This window comes from Puntigrus tetrazona, chromosome 16, assembly GCF_018831695.1.
Source record: "Puntigrus tetrazona isolate hp1 chromosome 16, ASM1883169v1, whole genome shotgun sequence".
NCBI classification, from domain to species: domain Eukaryota; kingdom Metazoa; phylum Chordata; class Actinopteri; order Cypriniformes; family Cyprinidae; genus Puntigrus; species Puntigrus tetrazona.
The window spans coordinates 27,901,466-27,917,408 of record NC_056714.1 but is presented as its reverse complement, the minus strand read 5'-3'; the positions used below and the strand labels follow the sequence as shown (position 1 = coordinate 27,917,408).

Genomic DNA, 15,943 nt, shown 5'->3' with positions numbered 1-15,943 from the left:
TGATTAAAATTACTATGAAAAATTGGAATTAATATTTCTCGATATTGTTTTTATGGTAATTTTAGCCAAATAAATGCAGCCTTGTTGAGCATGCTTCCAATTAAGAATTTTTATGTATAGTTATGTATTTCACAATTACTATAAATAATCATAATTAATGACTGCAAAGAGCTAGTTCCAGTTCAAACGGGTCAAATCAATTAATATTCCAAGTAATTAATTGAAAGCTCATCCTTGATTCATATTTATTGTTGAGTTTATATTAAATAATGGTGATTCATAAACATCGATAAATGTTTTATTGTTTGCAAACTGGACTTGAGGTTCATTGTAAAACAACAACAACAACAATTCAGGCATTTTTCATGCATATTTCTGCTTTAATTCTTAATGGAAAATGACATATATATGTATATATTTTCTTTATGTCATGTTAAGAGCAGCAACTGATAATACCTGCAGCACCGGTATTCATTCATGAGGATACAAATCAACACTTTTAAATGCTATGCTACAAAATATTAAATTAGCGCTGATTAGTCTTGAATATTACAAATTATTTTCTTAACCACACGTGTGTGGCTTATTGTCTTCATTAGGTGTGTTGAACAAATCAAATTAAAAACCGAACAGTGAGGATGAACATGCAAACCGAAAAATATCTTTTTTTTTTTTTTCCTTTCTTCCATTTTACACTAATTAAAGCGATAAAGTTAATCTGTCAATTTTTAATAACTTGAGTGAGATGAATAGCTTGTTGTATGCTACATTTAAAAGTCTCTTTGGATTAAAAAAAAAAAGTCTGTTGAATGAATGCAAGTGTAAAGGAAAAAATAATAATAATTTGGCATGACATTTCATAAATACTACAAAGAAAAACTGAAAGGGGACATTTAGGGAAAACATTCAAATTAATTAAAATCGACATGATTTTTTTTGGTCAAGCCTGATAAACATTAAAATGTATTTTACTTGTTACATAATATTTAACAATACAAATATGGCTATGTCAGTCAGTGCGATGGATTTGCTTTTTATCATTTTTATCATACTCGTTCTTTCACAATCCTATCTCTACTGCAGAAGCTGAATTCGCAGCTCCTTTAGGACCCTCGTGAAGTTCTGGGATGTTCTTTCACAGGTTTTTACAGCAGGCCTTCTTTTCGTCTTGTGCGTCGTCTGCTGCTGCTTTAGGCTGGGACAATGTCACGGCATTGATAGAGCCTCGGGTCACTTCTTTGCTGCTCACCTTTTTGTGGATTTCTGAAAATCAGATAATGACAGCATTATTATGATAATGAAGTGCTTACACTATTTCAAGCCTGACTGAAGAGGAGAATCCCAGAGGGCAAGGAACACATGTAAAGTACATGTAAATACGGTATGATGTGTTCAGAATAAACAATAGGTACCTGTAAGCACGGTGTTGAACGCCGCCTCGACGTTTACTGACTCCAAAGCAGAGGTTTCCATGAATAGAAGACCATTCTTTTCTATAAAAACAATAATATGAATATCAAGATTTCGCTAAATCATATAATAATACACACACTAAGAGAAGCATGTACTGACCGATGTGCTATGGATAAAACAACGTTAAAATTCTTTCATATTAATAGTAATAATAATAATTGCGCCTGATTACTTTTTTGTTGAGTTTCTTTAGAGTCAAGGTGTTTTTTCTTTGCCTGACTGGACATTTCTATAGGTTTTATGTGACTGTCGTAATGACTGTAACGTCAAACATAAATGTGCGGTGGTAATCAAATTAAATATTAAAACTATTTATCTTTAAAAAGTAGTCAAACAAAATGTAGCAACTTCTAAAAATGTATAAAATAAATTTATATTTGTTTCTAATTAAAACATGAATGATGCATTTTAATATTCCTTAAAAGTAATGTTTAATAAATTGTATTATTAGTACTACTACTGCTACTTTAAGGAGTACATTAATAAAAATAGAAAACAACAGTAGTAGTAATCCATGTGGCGGCTTGTAATGAAATCCTTTGAGTTTCTGCATATTTTAATAAATTGTATTATTATTATTAATGGTGTTGTTGCTAATATTACTACTTGGAGATGTAAATGCTACTGTGAAATATTATTTGTCATAATTTCTTAAATTTAGGCCGAACTTGTATTTTGAAGGGCTGTCGTGAAGCCTTTTGAGTCTCTCTGTGAGTTTTTGCGCAAGTCCTCAGTAATGACCTGCAAAGTCCTTGGCGTCCTCTGTTGGGACAGACCGCACTGCTGCCAGGTCCGATTTGTTGCCCACAAGCATCACTACGATATGAGGATCTGCGTGATCGTAGAGCTCCTTCAGCCAGCGCTCAGCACTTTCATATGTCAAGTGCTTTGAAATGTCATAGACTAGCAGAGCTCCGACCGCTCCTCGGTAATATCTGCGATACAGGAAAAACAGATCAAATCAGACGACTCCATTCGCTTCCTTTTTTTTTAAAATGAACAGAACACTGTCATAAAACATTATGTCATAAGCAAGATTACGTAACGAAGATGGTTTAGAACAACAGGTGAGCAATGGGTGGTGAAACGTGATGTGTTACATTTTCTAAACAATTCTAACTTGCTAAAGAATAGATGAATGACGATTTACATACAGTTAAAAATGTATTTGCATACAAACATATTCAGAGTATGAGCGAACTACTTAAAGGGACAGTTCACCTAAAATTCTGTCTTTCATGTCGTCATCTCCTAACCACACTGCCCCGGTCCATACAGTTTAAGTCAATTTTGTTTCTAGTTTTTAATATTTTTGCATTACACCGATTGAAAGTGATCATAAAGGCTTATAAAACATGAATACTAACGTATACTAAAACCATTTATACTATTTATTCATGACAATAATAAGAACCGTTTCTTGAGCAGCAAATCAGCTGAAGGATCACGTGACACTGAATATTTGCTTGTTCAGCGCCTCCATTTCTTCGATGTTATGTCGTGTTAAACTCACGCGAAGTGATGGCCCGCACCGCTCCAGTCCGGCTGTGTCCCAGATCTGAGCTTTGATGGTGAGGCCGTTTAACTGCACAGTTCTGGTGCTGAACTCCACCCCGATGGTCGTCCGGCTGTCGTGATTAAACTCATTCTTGGTGAACCGTGACAGCAAGTTGCTCTTGCCAACGCCAGACTCTCCAATAAGAACCACTGCAACAACATGCATACGAGCGCAAATGAGTCTATAAAAGCCAGACCCATGCCAATCATTTGGAAACAACAACCACGAATGCTCCTGTGAAGAAGGGGGGCGTAAAAGAGTTCCCTTGGCGTTTGTGAAAGATCTCATGATTCACTGCTTGGTGTATTAAGCAACATTAACGTGTGTAAAATCAATGATTAGTTAGGACTCATGATGTAATTTGTCAAAATGTCATGTTCGTTGTCTTGGACTTTTGTGTGCAACATTAGGAGGCAAAACACGTACTACGCAACTACAAATCTGCAACCTTATTACGAAATTGTCCAGGCTTGTTGTTCATTAAAACCTGAAACAGAAACGAGTCTGATCCTCATAGTCTACTGTCAAAACAAAGCAACACTGGATGAACCAACTAATTGCATTGTAAACAAAAATGTCTTAAACATGTCAGGAATAACATCAACACTCCACCCATGAGGGATTATTTTGGCATTTCTGGGATTGGAGTTAATTCACGTATTATGTTAGGAAAAATGGCAATTATAAACGTAAAAACTGCACGAGAAGGACAGGAAACGTACAAGGTTACAGCAGAAGCCTATAAAAATATTAAAGGAATCGTTCACCCAAAAGTAGATATTTGCAGACTATCCAAGATGTAGATGAGTTTGGATCCTAATCGCAACACATTTGGAGAAATTTTAGCATTGCATTACTTGCTCGCCAATGGATCCTCTTCAGTGAATGGGTGCCGTCAAAATGAGAGTCCAAACAGCCGATAAAAACCATTACAGTAATCCACACAACATCAGCTGTCATCTTGTGAAGTGAAAAGCAGCATGCAAAAACAAATACTTCAAGGCGTTTTAACACTAAACCTTCCCTTCTGGCTAAAATAAGAGCCCGTAATCCATAATAACCCTTTTTCTGAAAAAGATCAATCTACTTTTGTTCTTTCACAACAAAAATCCACCCAAATACGTCTAGGACTGCTGCTGCTGCTGCTTTCTACTAGAAACGATGAATGATCTGTTCACATTTCTTATTTGATTCAGACGAGACAATATTAAGAATAGAGGACTCACATTTTAGCACCTGTTTGTAGTAAAAAATTATAACGATTTCAAACAAGCGCGTAGCTTTTCACGAGACATTAACTGATGGACTGGAGTGGTGTGGATTATGGCGATGTTTTTATCAGCTGTTATGCACTCACTGGCAAACGAGCGCTGCATTTCCCCAACTCTGTCCAGATGAAGAAACCGTCTTCACCAAAACCCTGTGCGTGATTTCCTATTAAACCATCAGCACGCGTGATAAATATATTAAAGCTCGGCATTTATACGTTTTAAATGGTTACTCTTTAAAGACTTCCTGTTCTTATTGCTTCAGTTCCACTGTTTCGAAACCTAAAAAATAATGCAGCTAATTTTAAGCAGTCGTTGTGGTTTGGCGTCGTTTAGGGCTGCTCTAGCAGATCATAGTTTCACAATGGGCTTTAACAGATACTATTTCCCCTCCCGTACTGACTAACTTAACTGAGTAATCTTGTGTAAACAAAACCTTGTTGTCATGGAAATCAGATTCCAGCCAACCTATAGGACCGAGAGCTTTACAAAAGAAGCAACTGAATTGCACAAGTTACTCTAAACCCAGCTGCTTTATATATTTCTCTATAACCATTTTTTAATGACTATATAGACCAACCATTACTCTACAACTACTACAGCGAAAACGAATGCTTGCAGATCACGAAACTAAAAGAGTTCAACATGCATGACAGCTCAATCAAATAAGTCCTTACCTTTGAAAACAAAGTTGTAGGCCTCTTCAGACCCCATGTTGTAAGCAGATCTTCCTTCACTGATCTAGATTATTGCTGCATGAGTCAAAATCCCAACCAATTTCAAGGAAAACGGAGAAGGAAAGATCCTCCTCTCCGTGATACAATGGCTGACCTGAAATGGAGAAACGTTGAGAAGCACCCCACCGTTTATGGTGGACAGTTCAGCTGTTTGTACAAGGAACTAGCCTTGTTATTTAGCCTGGCAGTTCCGCTATCAAATGTGCCGTACCTGGGAAGGTGGGCGACTTTTGGTGCGCTCAAGTCAGGTCAGACAGGTAGGGCGAGCGCAGGTGCAGTCACATGAAACTGGGTGCATTAGTGCACCTGTTCAGCCAATGAAACGGTGACATACACACCGTATGCAACCAATCGCTTTTTCAAGCAGTTTCTCCCAAGATCAGGAAGGTATTTGTCATGGAGGAGCCCTCCCATGATGCATGTTTTGGGTTTCACGGTTAATCATTGTTTGAACACAAATATTATACAGTTTCTGTTTCTGCAGGTTTTAGATATTTCAAGACCAAGTGAACAAAATATAAGGAATAAATAGATTGGAAGGCAAAACATCATCGTGGTCTCTAAATAAACAAATACATTTTATATATATAAAAAATATAAATTATTTTAAGTTTAAGTTGAAGTCTCCTAACCATTACAGCACAGAAATAACTTTTACTGTATCTTCTGCTCATGCTACAAAAAAAGTGATGTTCTTTAGCAGTTTTTTTTTTGCCTGTTTTCCAATTTGAATGCCTAAAGATTCTTAAACCAAGATTTATTTATTTTAGAAACAAAAAGACCTCATACGAAATCTTGCTTCATAAGAAATGGATCAAAATGAGTATTTATGAATTAAATTAGAACAAATATCTACAACTTAATTCAAAGGGGAAAAGTCTTTCATACTGACATATTTGTTCTTGCGTTAAGCATAAACTTGTGTTAGTTTTCTTTAAAAAAAACAGTACTTTTAGCATCTTAATTAATTCTAATGATGTTTAAATATTTGTATAGGAAAACAAGTCAAAAATACAAGATATTTGTTTTTAATTTCGTGCATTTAATGCCAAGAGTTTCTGAATTCAAGACTTTCTGCTCCGATTAAGGATATTTTAATCGCCTTAATTTGCATTTATTGCAAAATGCTGAAACCCAGATTAACAACGTGATTTTTTATCTTCAGATAATGTTTTTATACATCGTATTATTTTGGTTCAATGAATATTACTCTAGACATAATTAATGACAACCTATTTCTTGCGTCTTAAAAGGCAAAACAAAAACATGTAACAAAAAGAAATTTATTTCATTTCATGTTTTTGACACTAGACACAGCCGGATCACTGACTGCAAAAATCCTGAGACGTAAAGAAAAGATCATAAAAAGGGAAAATGCTGTTCAGATGTAATTGTTAACGTTTATGCATGTTTATACTGTGGGTCTAATAGCCACGCAATTTGATATAGCAATCACACAGAGTATGCAAATAAATAAAGCCATAGATAATATATTATGAAGGCCGAGATCTGCAGAAGTTTCTGTTACAATGTACACAAATATACAAAAGCACATCCTACGACGCTGCCACTTGTGTTAGCGGTTCCTCGAGGTACTGCACTAAAGCTTCAGCCTGCGAACATAAACACAGTTACTTTGATTTATGTATTTTTATGAACAGAGTAACTTATCATACGTATATAACATATACACCAAATCTCACCTTGGCTTTAAGCATCCCAAAGCCCACTGTCTCCTTGGCATACATGCAAAGCAACAAGTTTGCCACACGTGTAATGGCCACCCTGCCCTCCTGCAATGACAGAGAAAATGCAGCGCATCATAAAAAGGAAAAAATGATTGTATAACAATACAGTAGTTCATCAGCCGTTGTTATTTCCGGCATGGCGTAATGTCAAAAAAAGCACACGTATGGTAAATGCAGACATATTCTTTATTGTCTTAATTGCATATATCAAAGATTAGCATTCACAATCATTTACTTTGCCCCGACTGTACAGCGAACATTCCTACCATACAATCCATCAGGATGAATTTCAGTTTGTCCTCGTTAAAGGCCTGGTGTCCGTTTTTGTCGTAAGCCGCCCAGATATTGCTGGCAATGGCTGCAGTGACTCTTGCATCGGTGTCCCCATATCCAGAATACGCCAGTAGAGAGCCTTCATTATTCAACAGCCTAAAATAAAAAACAAACACACGAAAAAATACATCATTCATTTTTAAAAAGCATTTAGGCCTACGTGAATTGAATATAAATTCATAAACCACTAAGTGGCCAAAAAAAAAAAAACTAAAACCAATATTAGAACATTTCTCTGAACTGCTTTTAATTTTCTTTATGACTTTTTGCTAAATATACACCAGTTCATTAAAAGTAAACTGATATTTTGGTGTGGATGCATGTTCACACGGATAAACATTAAACAAACTGATTTTTGCGCCACGTTAGTGCTTTAAAGTGGTGTGTGTGTGTGTGTGTGTGTGTGTGTGTGTGTGAGAGAGAGAGAGAGAGGCAGAGAGATATTTATTTTAAATAATGGGATTTCATTTGATATTTAATCAAATGACAAAGATATTCCGATATTTCCAAATATGGCTTAAGTCAAATCACGTTTAAAGCTACTGTATAAATATGACATTGTTAATGAATTAACATGCATTAAACAAATTCCAAGCGCTCCAAAATACCTTACTCCAGAAAATATGTTAATAACATAAACGTACGTTATTGTTTACCAATTCATCTTCCAGCTAAAGCTACTTATAAGAACAAAGACTGTATTTTATATACTCACAGCGTGCTTTGTACGCCACTGGTGTTTGCTTGACTGAGTACTTGTGTTAATGCTTTAGGACGCAACATAATTTAATAGAAAACGGCAATAATACTAATAAAATTTCCGCGGAATTATAGCAAGAACTTCTAGCTGACCAAGAACATCAGCTGACTTCTAACTTCCGCGCTGATGGTTTATGGGAAATGTAGTATCATGGCAGTGCCGACAAACTACAAAAACGTGGCCCAGCAGCCCAAAATGCACATCAGGTGACCATGAACTTCCGCGCTGATGGTTCACGGAAAATGTAGTATCATGGAACTTCCTGCAAACTACAAACACGTGGCCTAAATCGAAACTGAACGTAACATGGATGGTTTGTTTTTCGGGTCGTTAATGAAACAAAAAAACGAAACCAGCTGAAGTCCCCCTCCCTTATATGAAGGCAATAAATTAATTATGGAAAAAATAATGGCAGTCATTGTTTTATCGGATTCTACATCATAAAAAGTATTGAGTTGATAACGTTCACTCTTAACTTTTCTTAAACTGTTAAGTGGTTAATTTTATGCATGCATATATATATATATATATATATATATATATATATATATATATATATATATATATATATATATATATATATATATATAAACCGACACTTAACATTCTTTTCTTTTGTTTTGACTTTCTTTTTTGGAGGTCAGTGCAAAAATTTAAGGGTATTATTATTGAAAAATATCTTTATGAATAACTTCATGGTCACAACCAGTTTAATATACCGAACATATGCACTCTTAAACATATTCTTTATTGGTTCCATGAAGAACCTTTAACATGCACAGAACCTTTCCAATGCACTAATGCAAAAAATCTTTGAATTATTGATATATTCTTTACACCAAGAAAAAAGACATTTAAAAAATTAACTCAAAGCTAAATCTGTTCGATGAAGCCTTGCTTCACCTTTTTTTGAACCTTGATTTGGATGTCCAATGTTTGAATGAAGCTACGTAAAAACCTAAACTCAATAAAAGATTCAACATGTTTCCAATCCTGGAAAATTTCAGATTTTCAGTTCTCGTGTCAAGTAAAGAAATTATATTTATTTTAAGTAAGGTAAGTTATCTACCTAAAACAACCATAATGACTAAAGATTAGTGAAATTAAACGCTTTACATAACGCATCAAGAACAACTGACTTGTGTGACCTCCACGTTAGACAATAATTAAAAATATTGCGTTATAAGAGAATGATCACTGCATTAATTTTGGACTTAAAAATTAGAATGGCAAGGTGTCATGCAGCCCAACATCGTAAAGATCAAAAACATTGGATTTAAGACAAAACCAGATGCTAGAAGAAACTACAAACCGCAATGAATGTTGTTTTCTGTAATGTAATGTAATTCAAGTAGAATAGAGAGTGGATTATGGACGTGCAGCAAAAAAAAAGAAAAAAATTAAACATTTTAAATTTACAATAAAACTGTTAGTTCCATTAGACAGCTGTTGGTTAGCACTGACAGAAACTAATCATTACTATCATGCTGTAACCCGTTGTTTTGTTTTTTTAACTTGAGGATGATGTATCCAGTACACAATACAAGTGTGATCCAGGCACTAGAATATTTGTCAAAGCATTAAGATATGATCGAAACAAATGGTGTCTGCGTTCGCCACTGCTTGTTAAGCTGAGAAATATTTTATTGATGCTTTGTTACAACCTTACCCATATGACAAGCCTTTACTGTCAATTCATGTACACTCTCACAAAGGCAAACGACTAAAGAGATGACCGAATATCTTTTCCAAACCTCATCTCCAAAACTCATTCCTTTCTAAAATAGCTGAAGTGTAAGCGATCAGAGTCAAGGTGTTATAGTGCTCCAACATGATCATGTCTATTAGATTTCGATTAACACATCAAAATGTCAAGGAACGCCTCAAAAATCAACGTCAACTGAAGAGGGCGGAAAGGGAGTAAAGGAAAGCTCTACGTTTCTGCAATAAATACTGGTTTGATCAGGCATGAATTAGGAGAAAGAGAGAAATTAAGGAAACCAAGCATTTTCACAGAAGACAAGAATCCCCCTGGGCCTCGGAATTCAAGCGTATGGATTTTATTCCCCTAACCACTGAGTAGTGCCTCAGGTGAGTGTGTTCTAATTGTAAGGAATGGTAACTCAAACTTGGTTCAAGCAAATGTAAGCTTTGTCCCATCTTACTAGTGATGAGGGGTTAGTGTGATGTCATTCCACAGAGATTCTGGTTGGTTTGGTTTTTTCAAATTTGAAACCCTCATTTCTTTTTGATTCAGAGACTGACTGATCAAAGCCAAAAAAAAAAAAAAAAAAAAAAAAAAAAAAAAAAAAAAAAAAAAAAGAAGAAAAAAAAAAAAAAAAAAAAAAAAAAAAGATTGAGTAATTGGAATCCTGTCTATTTGGGGCTCGTCAGATTTTATGTGATGAGGACTATGTTTGCTTCTTGTCTCCCTTCGCACGCTCTCAGTTGATGGAATTAGGAAGGCTGAGAGCCGAGCAGTCTTTCGATGGCGGCATTGATGTCGCCCGGTGGCGATAAGGGCCTGAAGGTTGGCTTCCCTGTTGATGAAGCCCATGGCACTCAGCTGCTCCAGCTGTTGCTGGAAACGCACTTCCGAGTCTGAGTCTGCAAAGCGAAAAAAAGTAGCACAATCAAATATACACAGCATACTTCCCAGAGGATTTGGTGATGTAGCTTTCAAAATGTTGCGCATTTTAAAGTCTGCTCGGTCCGTTTTCAGTGTCTAACCTCAATGGAGTAAGAAGTTTCCGCACTGATGCACTTGCATGCGTCTTTTCAGTTTTAGAGATGCTAAACAACAATCGTTTACTTGGGAAAATTAGTTCTGTTTTAATTTCTTCCATTATGAGAGTGAAACCCTCAAGCTGTTATTTGCGTAAACCTGCTGTTTCTGAGAAAAAGGGTTACACTGTAATCATCCGTCTACAGAAATGTGAAAAATGTGGACCGTGAGCAAACTGTGCACCTTTAAAAACGCTTAGCGCAACATACAATACACTTAATTAAATCACAGCCTTTTGCACCATCACATATTGCGCATTTGATTTTAACTCACTTGACAGATGCTCTGCCAAAGGAACAACACAAAACACATTTTCACATTGAGTTACTACGAGAACTTAAAAATAGTTGTTTCATTATGAAATTGTGCCAGGACAAATTAGACTGTAGCAGGCAGCTAGAAAACATGTAATTAATGGGAAACACCAATAATATTATTAACAATAGGCTAAAAAAAAAAAAAAAAATTACCGATGCATTCCCTCCAGCAAACATCTGTAGCATCTGTTGCATGAGCTGCTGCTGGGCAGTGTTTGTTCCAGCAGCGGGGTGGGGCTGGGGTGGGGACAGGGGCGGGGCCCTGGCTTGAGGGGCGGAGGGGTTCTCAGGGGTCACATTCACCCCTGTGGGCAGTGGGGCACCAGGGATACCAGCAGCCATCCCACCAGGTATCAGACTAGAAAGAGACAAGGCACATTTAATTGGCAACGTGCAGATATTGCCACAATGTTTGTTTACATTATGGAACCCATCAAATAACATGGAATAAAATACTGGAATAAAAGGTGCTTTTAAAAAGCATATCTGCTCTAAACTAGAGGAAGCTGCATTTACTTGAGGACAAAGCCAAGAAGGAAATAACTAGTAGAAAGAGGATGTGTTCTTTAGGGTTTTTCACCCTGTAGACAACAAAGTAGCTAAGCGATATAAAACTCAACTTCTAATATTTAAATATACTTCAAACTATCCATTCTAATATCAACACTTACTTAATATGTTTGTTAAAATCATGTTGATATTCAAAAGTATGAAAATTAAAAACATTACTTTGAAACAAAAATGCATTAAAAAAATAAGCTATATATATATATATATATATATATATATATATATATATATATATAAATAAATTTTTTTTTATAACTTTGAAACTGGAGGTTTACCGGGCATGAGGCCAGGGCTTCGGTTTGAAGGGTTTGCAGTCCCTCCTGGATCTGCATTAGGGCTCGCATGGCTGAGAGGATTTGTCATAACAGAAAGGGCTTCTGGGTTCTGCATCTGCATCTGCGAAAACAAGTCAGTTAGCAAATAAAAGCAAATTAAACCTTTACCCCACAGATAATGTCCAACAACGCCAAATGGACACACCTGCTGTAGAAATACAGGTAACTGCTGTCTCATTTGCTCTTGCAGCTGTGGATTTCCGGCAAAGAGAGGGTTGTTCATCAACACCTGAAAAAGGGTTAAGGTTACATATTAATAAGAGCTCATTATAGTAAATTAAAAGTTGTAAGAATCATAACCTTTGGGAATAATGATCTTTGTACCTGTGAGGCAATATCAGGATTCTGGGCCAGGGACTGCATCATGGTGCGCATATAAGGAGCAGAAAGCATGTTCTGCATAAGCTGAGGGTTCTCAGAGATCTGTTGCATTAAGCTTTGCATGCCAGGACTGTTGAACATACCTAAAAATAAACCACAATAATTAGAAAGACAGATACAATCTATCTGAGATGTAAACCCTTTTATACAGCACTTTACCTGCAAAAATATTTTTATATTTTAAATACAAATATATTGCCTGCTATAACTGTGCTCTGATTATCTGCTTGTAAAATCTACTACAACTTAAAACGTATGGGCCTGGTTTTAAAATAAACTCCAATCTTAAAAGATTATTACCGTTTCCAAGGCTAGGGGAGCTGATGCCCAGTGGGTTGGACACACTGGGTGTGGTTGAGCTTGTGGTGGAGCTGGTGGTGGTAGCTGTCCCAGTGGTGGTGGCGGCAGCGGTGTCAGGGGGCCCCCAGGGATTTGGCAGAGGCTCTCGGTTTTCTGTCCTGGAAGGCGGTGTTCCGGAGTTATCAGCATTTCCACCCAATGCCGAGAAGGGGTTATTTCCAAACTGTTCAGATGATGCAATGTAACATTTAATGTTGCCATTACATAAGAGTATTAAGACATGGCAGCGAATTTGTCCAATTTAACAACATACATATTTTTTTTTTATGAAAACAACATTTTTATAATTCTTTATGAAATAACAAATATGTTTTTTTTTTTAAATCAATAAATTAATCTGACCTGTTCACGTGCAGCACTAAACATGGGCTCTTGAATATCGGTGTACATCCTCCGAAGAGCATTGTAACCCCCGGGAATACTCTCAAGGTTGCTAAGCGCCCTGTCCTGGTTACGCATCATCTCTTGCATCATGGCTGGGTTTCGTGCCAACTCCATTGTCTTGACAAGCAAAAAAGCAATTTAATAAAAACAAACGATTTCCTGAAATAACGCAATTTTCTTCTCTTTTCGGTATATGCAAGTCAGAATAAAGAGCATACTGAAGACGAACTATAATGGCGTACTACCTTAAGCGTTTAATTATCGTACATGTCCAATAACCTACCTGTCTCATGAGTTCTGGGTTGTTAAGCATGTGTGAAATCTCCGGGTTGCGCTCCATCAGTTGCTGCATCTGTGGGTTAGCCACTATCATTTGCCTCATCAGGTCAGGGTTGGACATCATGCTCTGCACAAGCGGGTTCTCCATGATCTGAGACAGCATCTCAGGGTTGGACATGAGCTGTCGCTGCATCTGCTGCTGAAGCTCCATGAAGTTGGCGGACCCCATGCCGAGGTTAGCCAGGCCTGACAGGTCACCAAACCCAGCTGAAAACACACAATGAGAAGCAGCGTAAAACAAAAGCGAAAACAAGATAACAAAACTTTCTTAAAAAGCACACAATACTATAGACATTGGTCTTTTAAACAATTAAAGCCACATAAAATATTGTAAAATTACATTATGGATTGGCAATAAACTCCAACTTTGACACAGTAAATAAACATTTAAATATGCTGTATTTGATTTTAAGGTATATGTTGCTTATTAGCATTTTTATTCATTAGATTTGTTAATACTAATTATTTTCTCTCAACCGTTTCAGTTTGTGTTTAATACTTTTTTACGTTAGCTGCAAAGGCAACATTTATTTAGGTTTTTTTACATTTTTTCCTCTAATATTTATATTTTACCTAAATTAGGCAAAAAAAAAAACGTTGATAGTTGTAGTTAACAAAAACAAAACTGGCTGCGACCCGAACCACCAACAAGATTATGGAATTACACTTAAAACAGGAACAACGGGCTGATATCTCATAAACAACCTCAAAAACATTACTCACCTAGTATATTGGGTGGCTGTGTTGGGGTTGGGGATGGCCCAGTTCCCTGGGGTGTGCCCAGGTTGCCGGGTGGGCTGGAGTTAGCGGTTCCAGCAGTGTTGCCCTGCGATGGTCCAGGGCCAGAAGAGGCAGAAGTCTGCGAACTACCACCACCTGAAGTCCTACAAACACAAAACCCTCTAAACGTCAACCACACATATCCTACGGCACATCGTGGCTTTGCATATAAAAATGCCAGTTATGTTTTGACCTTAAAAGCAGGTCCTCTTACTTTTGTGCGGTTTTGATGACCAGGTGAACCGTGAGTCCGTCTTTAATGCCATGCTGGCCAAGCGTATCTCCGTCTTTCAGGATCTTACCGGCGAATATCAGAACCAACTGGTCCTGCTTCGCCTTAAATCTTTTGGAGATTTCCTCTTTAAACTGTTAAAGAGGACAAAACGCGATTTAGATCAATACAATCTCACTTTTGTGCAACAACACAGTGTCTTTTATTAAACCGGATCTCGTAAACATCAACATTAACCAGCAACTGGTCGAATGAACTAACATAGACAGCGCTAGCACCACCTTTACAAGGAATGCCATCTAATGCGTTACTCGATTTATCTACATATTCTTAAAGTCAACGATACAAAGCAAAACAGAAAGAGCGCGACCAAAGATGACAGACTAGAACCTTCTACCTGAGCAGGCCGTTTCTTTAACGTGAGCAGCGAGTTAGTAAACCTCACTTTACAAGCGTCTTAAAAGACCGAAAACTACGAATAAGACGGTCAAAATCATCTAACGTCAGTAATAACAAGAGAAGAAGTCATTATAAACATCCCCTGCGACGATTTTCGGCTTTGGAGTGTTCGTCGTCAAACGTTAGCTCTCCGGCTAAAGCTGTTAGCCGCTGGTGTAAGAACGCCCGGGTGAAACAAACAAGAAGAAACCGCGAAAAACATCACCTGTGCGACAGATGAATCCTCGGCGATGGCTATTTCTTCTTTATCCTTCGGTGTTTTGACGGTGACCTTAATGATAGTCGCGCTAGCGGCGGCATTTTCCTCAGTGTTCGTCTCCACGGCAGGATCCGTGCCGCTATTCTCCGCCATCTTTACTCTTCTTTTACTTCATTACATCATCGCACCAACAAGCAGCGGGGAAAAGCGCTGCAGACCCCGATTGTTCCACAGCGCCCCCTGGCAGTGTGGAGTGACATCGACATCACTTTTTTTTTTCTCGAACGAGCGAGAAAGACACCCAATGTTTCCAATATATACAGTTTAGGTTTCTCATATTTTGTTTTGCCAGGACAAGAATACGCTGAAGAAGGCAAAGAAAAAAATGAAAGAAAAACATTTAGGTTTAATGCATGTGCGATAATCAAACTAACAGGAAGTTGATCCTCCCAGTAAGTTGAACAGATATTAACCATATTTTTTCATGTTTTGTAAACTTGTAGTAACTATATATATATATATATATATATATATATATATATATATATATATATATATATATATATATATATTGATTTCCATTTGTATAACTATAGTTTTAGAACAATTACTTTGGTTAAACTATGATTAGTGTATTAAAATGATGGTTCATTAGTAGTTAGCACAATTTAACTATAGTAATCATGTTTTTAATTAGTTGCAATTTGTAAAATAATAATAATAATATATATATATATATATATATATATATATATATATATATATATATATATATATATATATATATATATATATATATATATTACAACATTATTTGTTAATATATAATAACATTAAGCTTCTGAACTACATGCATGAACTTTTAATAAATTTATCCTTACAAAAGTTTGTGAACCAAACGAGTAGCAATAAATGCAAATTTTGT

The 15,943-nt window shown here is 36.5% G+C and overlaps 3 protein-coding genes across 3 annotated transcripts; all 3 read right to left on the bottom strand.

The window, feature by feature from the left end:
* Positions 1 to 357: 357 nt before the first annotated feature.
* Positions 358 to 5,236, bottom strand: rab25b (RAB25, member RAS oncogene family b). Its single transcript, XM_043261720.1, has 5 exons — positions 4,977 to 5,236; positions 2,987 to 3,180; positions 2,215 to 2,434; positions 1,413 to 1,493; positions 358 to 1,263 (listed from the first exon to the last, which is right to left on the bottom strand). Exons 1-5 carry the CDS (start codon positions 5,011 to 5,013, stop codon positions 1,136 to 1,138), a joined length of 660 nt encoding a protein of 219 aa, XP_043117655.1. The 5' UTR covers positions 5,014 to 5,236; the 3' UTR covers positions 358 to 1,135.
* A 1,069-nt stretch (positions 5,237 to 6,305) lies between these two features.
* Positions 6,306 to 8,012, bottom strand: lamtor2 (late endosomal/lysosomal adaptor, MAPK and MTOR activator 2). The gene is made up of 4 exons (XM_043260192.1): positions 7,833 to 8,012; positions 7,051 to 7,213; positions 6,740 to 6,829; positions 6,306 to 6,649 (listed from the first exon to the last, which is right to left on the bottom strand). Exons 1-4 carry the CDS (start codon positions 7,898 to 7,900, stop codon positions 6,593 to 6,595), a joined length of 378 nt encoding a protein of 125 aa, XP_043116127.1. The 5' UTR covers positions 7,901 to 8,012; the 3' UTR covers positions 6,306 to 6,592.
* A 1,872-nt stretch (positions 8,013 to 9,884) lies between these two features.
* Positions 9,885 to 15,201, bottom strand: ubqln4 (ubiquilin 4). The gene is given in 13 exon segments (XM_043261995.1): positions 9,885 to 10,386; positions 10,388 to 10,482; positions 11,130 to 11,337; positions 11,814 to 11,899; positions 11,901 to 11,939; positions 12,030 to 12,113; positions 12,209 to 12,348; positions 12,566 to 12,788; positions 12,968 to 13,126; positions 13,293 to 13,555; positions 14,072 to 14,232; positions 14,343 to 14,494; positions 15,025 to 15,201. Coding segments are annotated over 13 exon segments (1,809 nt in total). The 5' UTR covers positions 15,172 to 15,201; the 3' UTR covers positions 9,885 to 10,334.
* Positions 15,202 to 15,943: the final 742 nt, after the last annotated feature.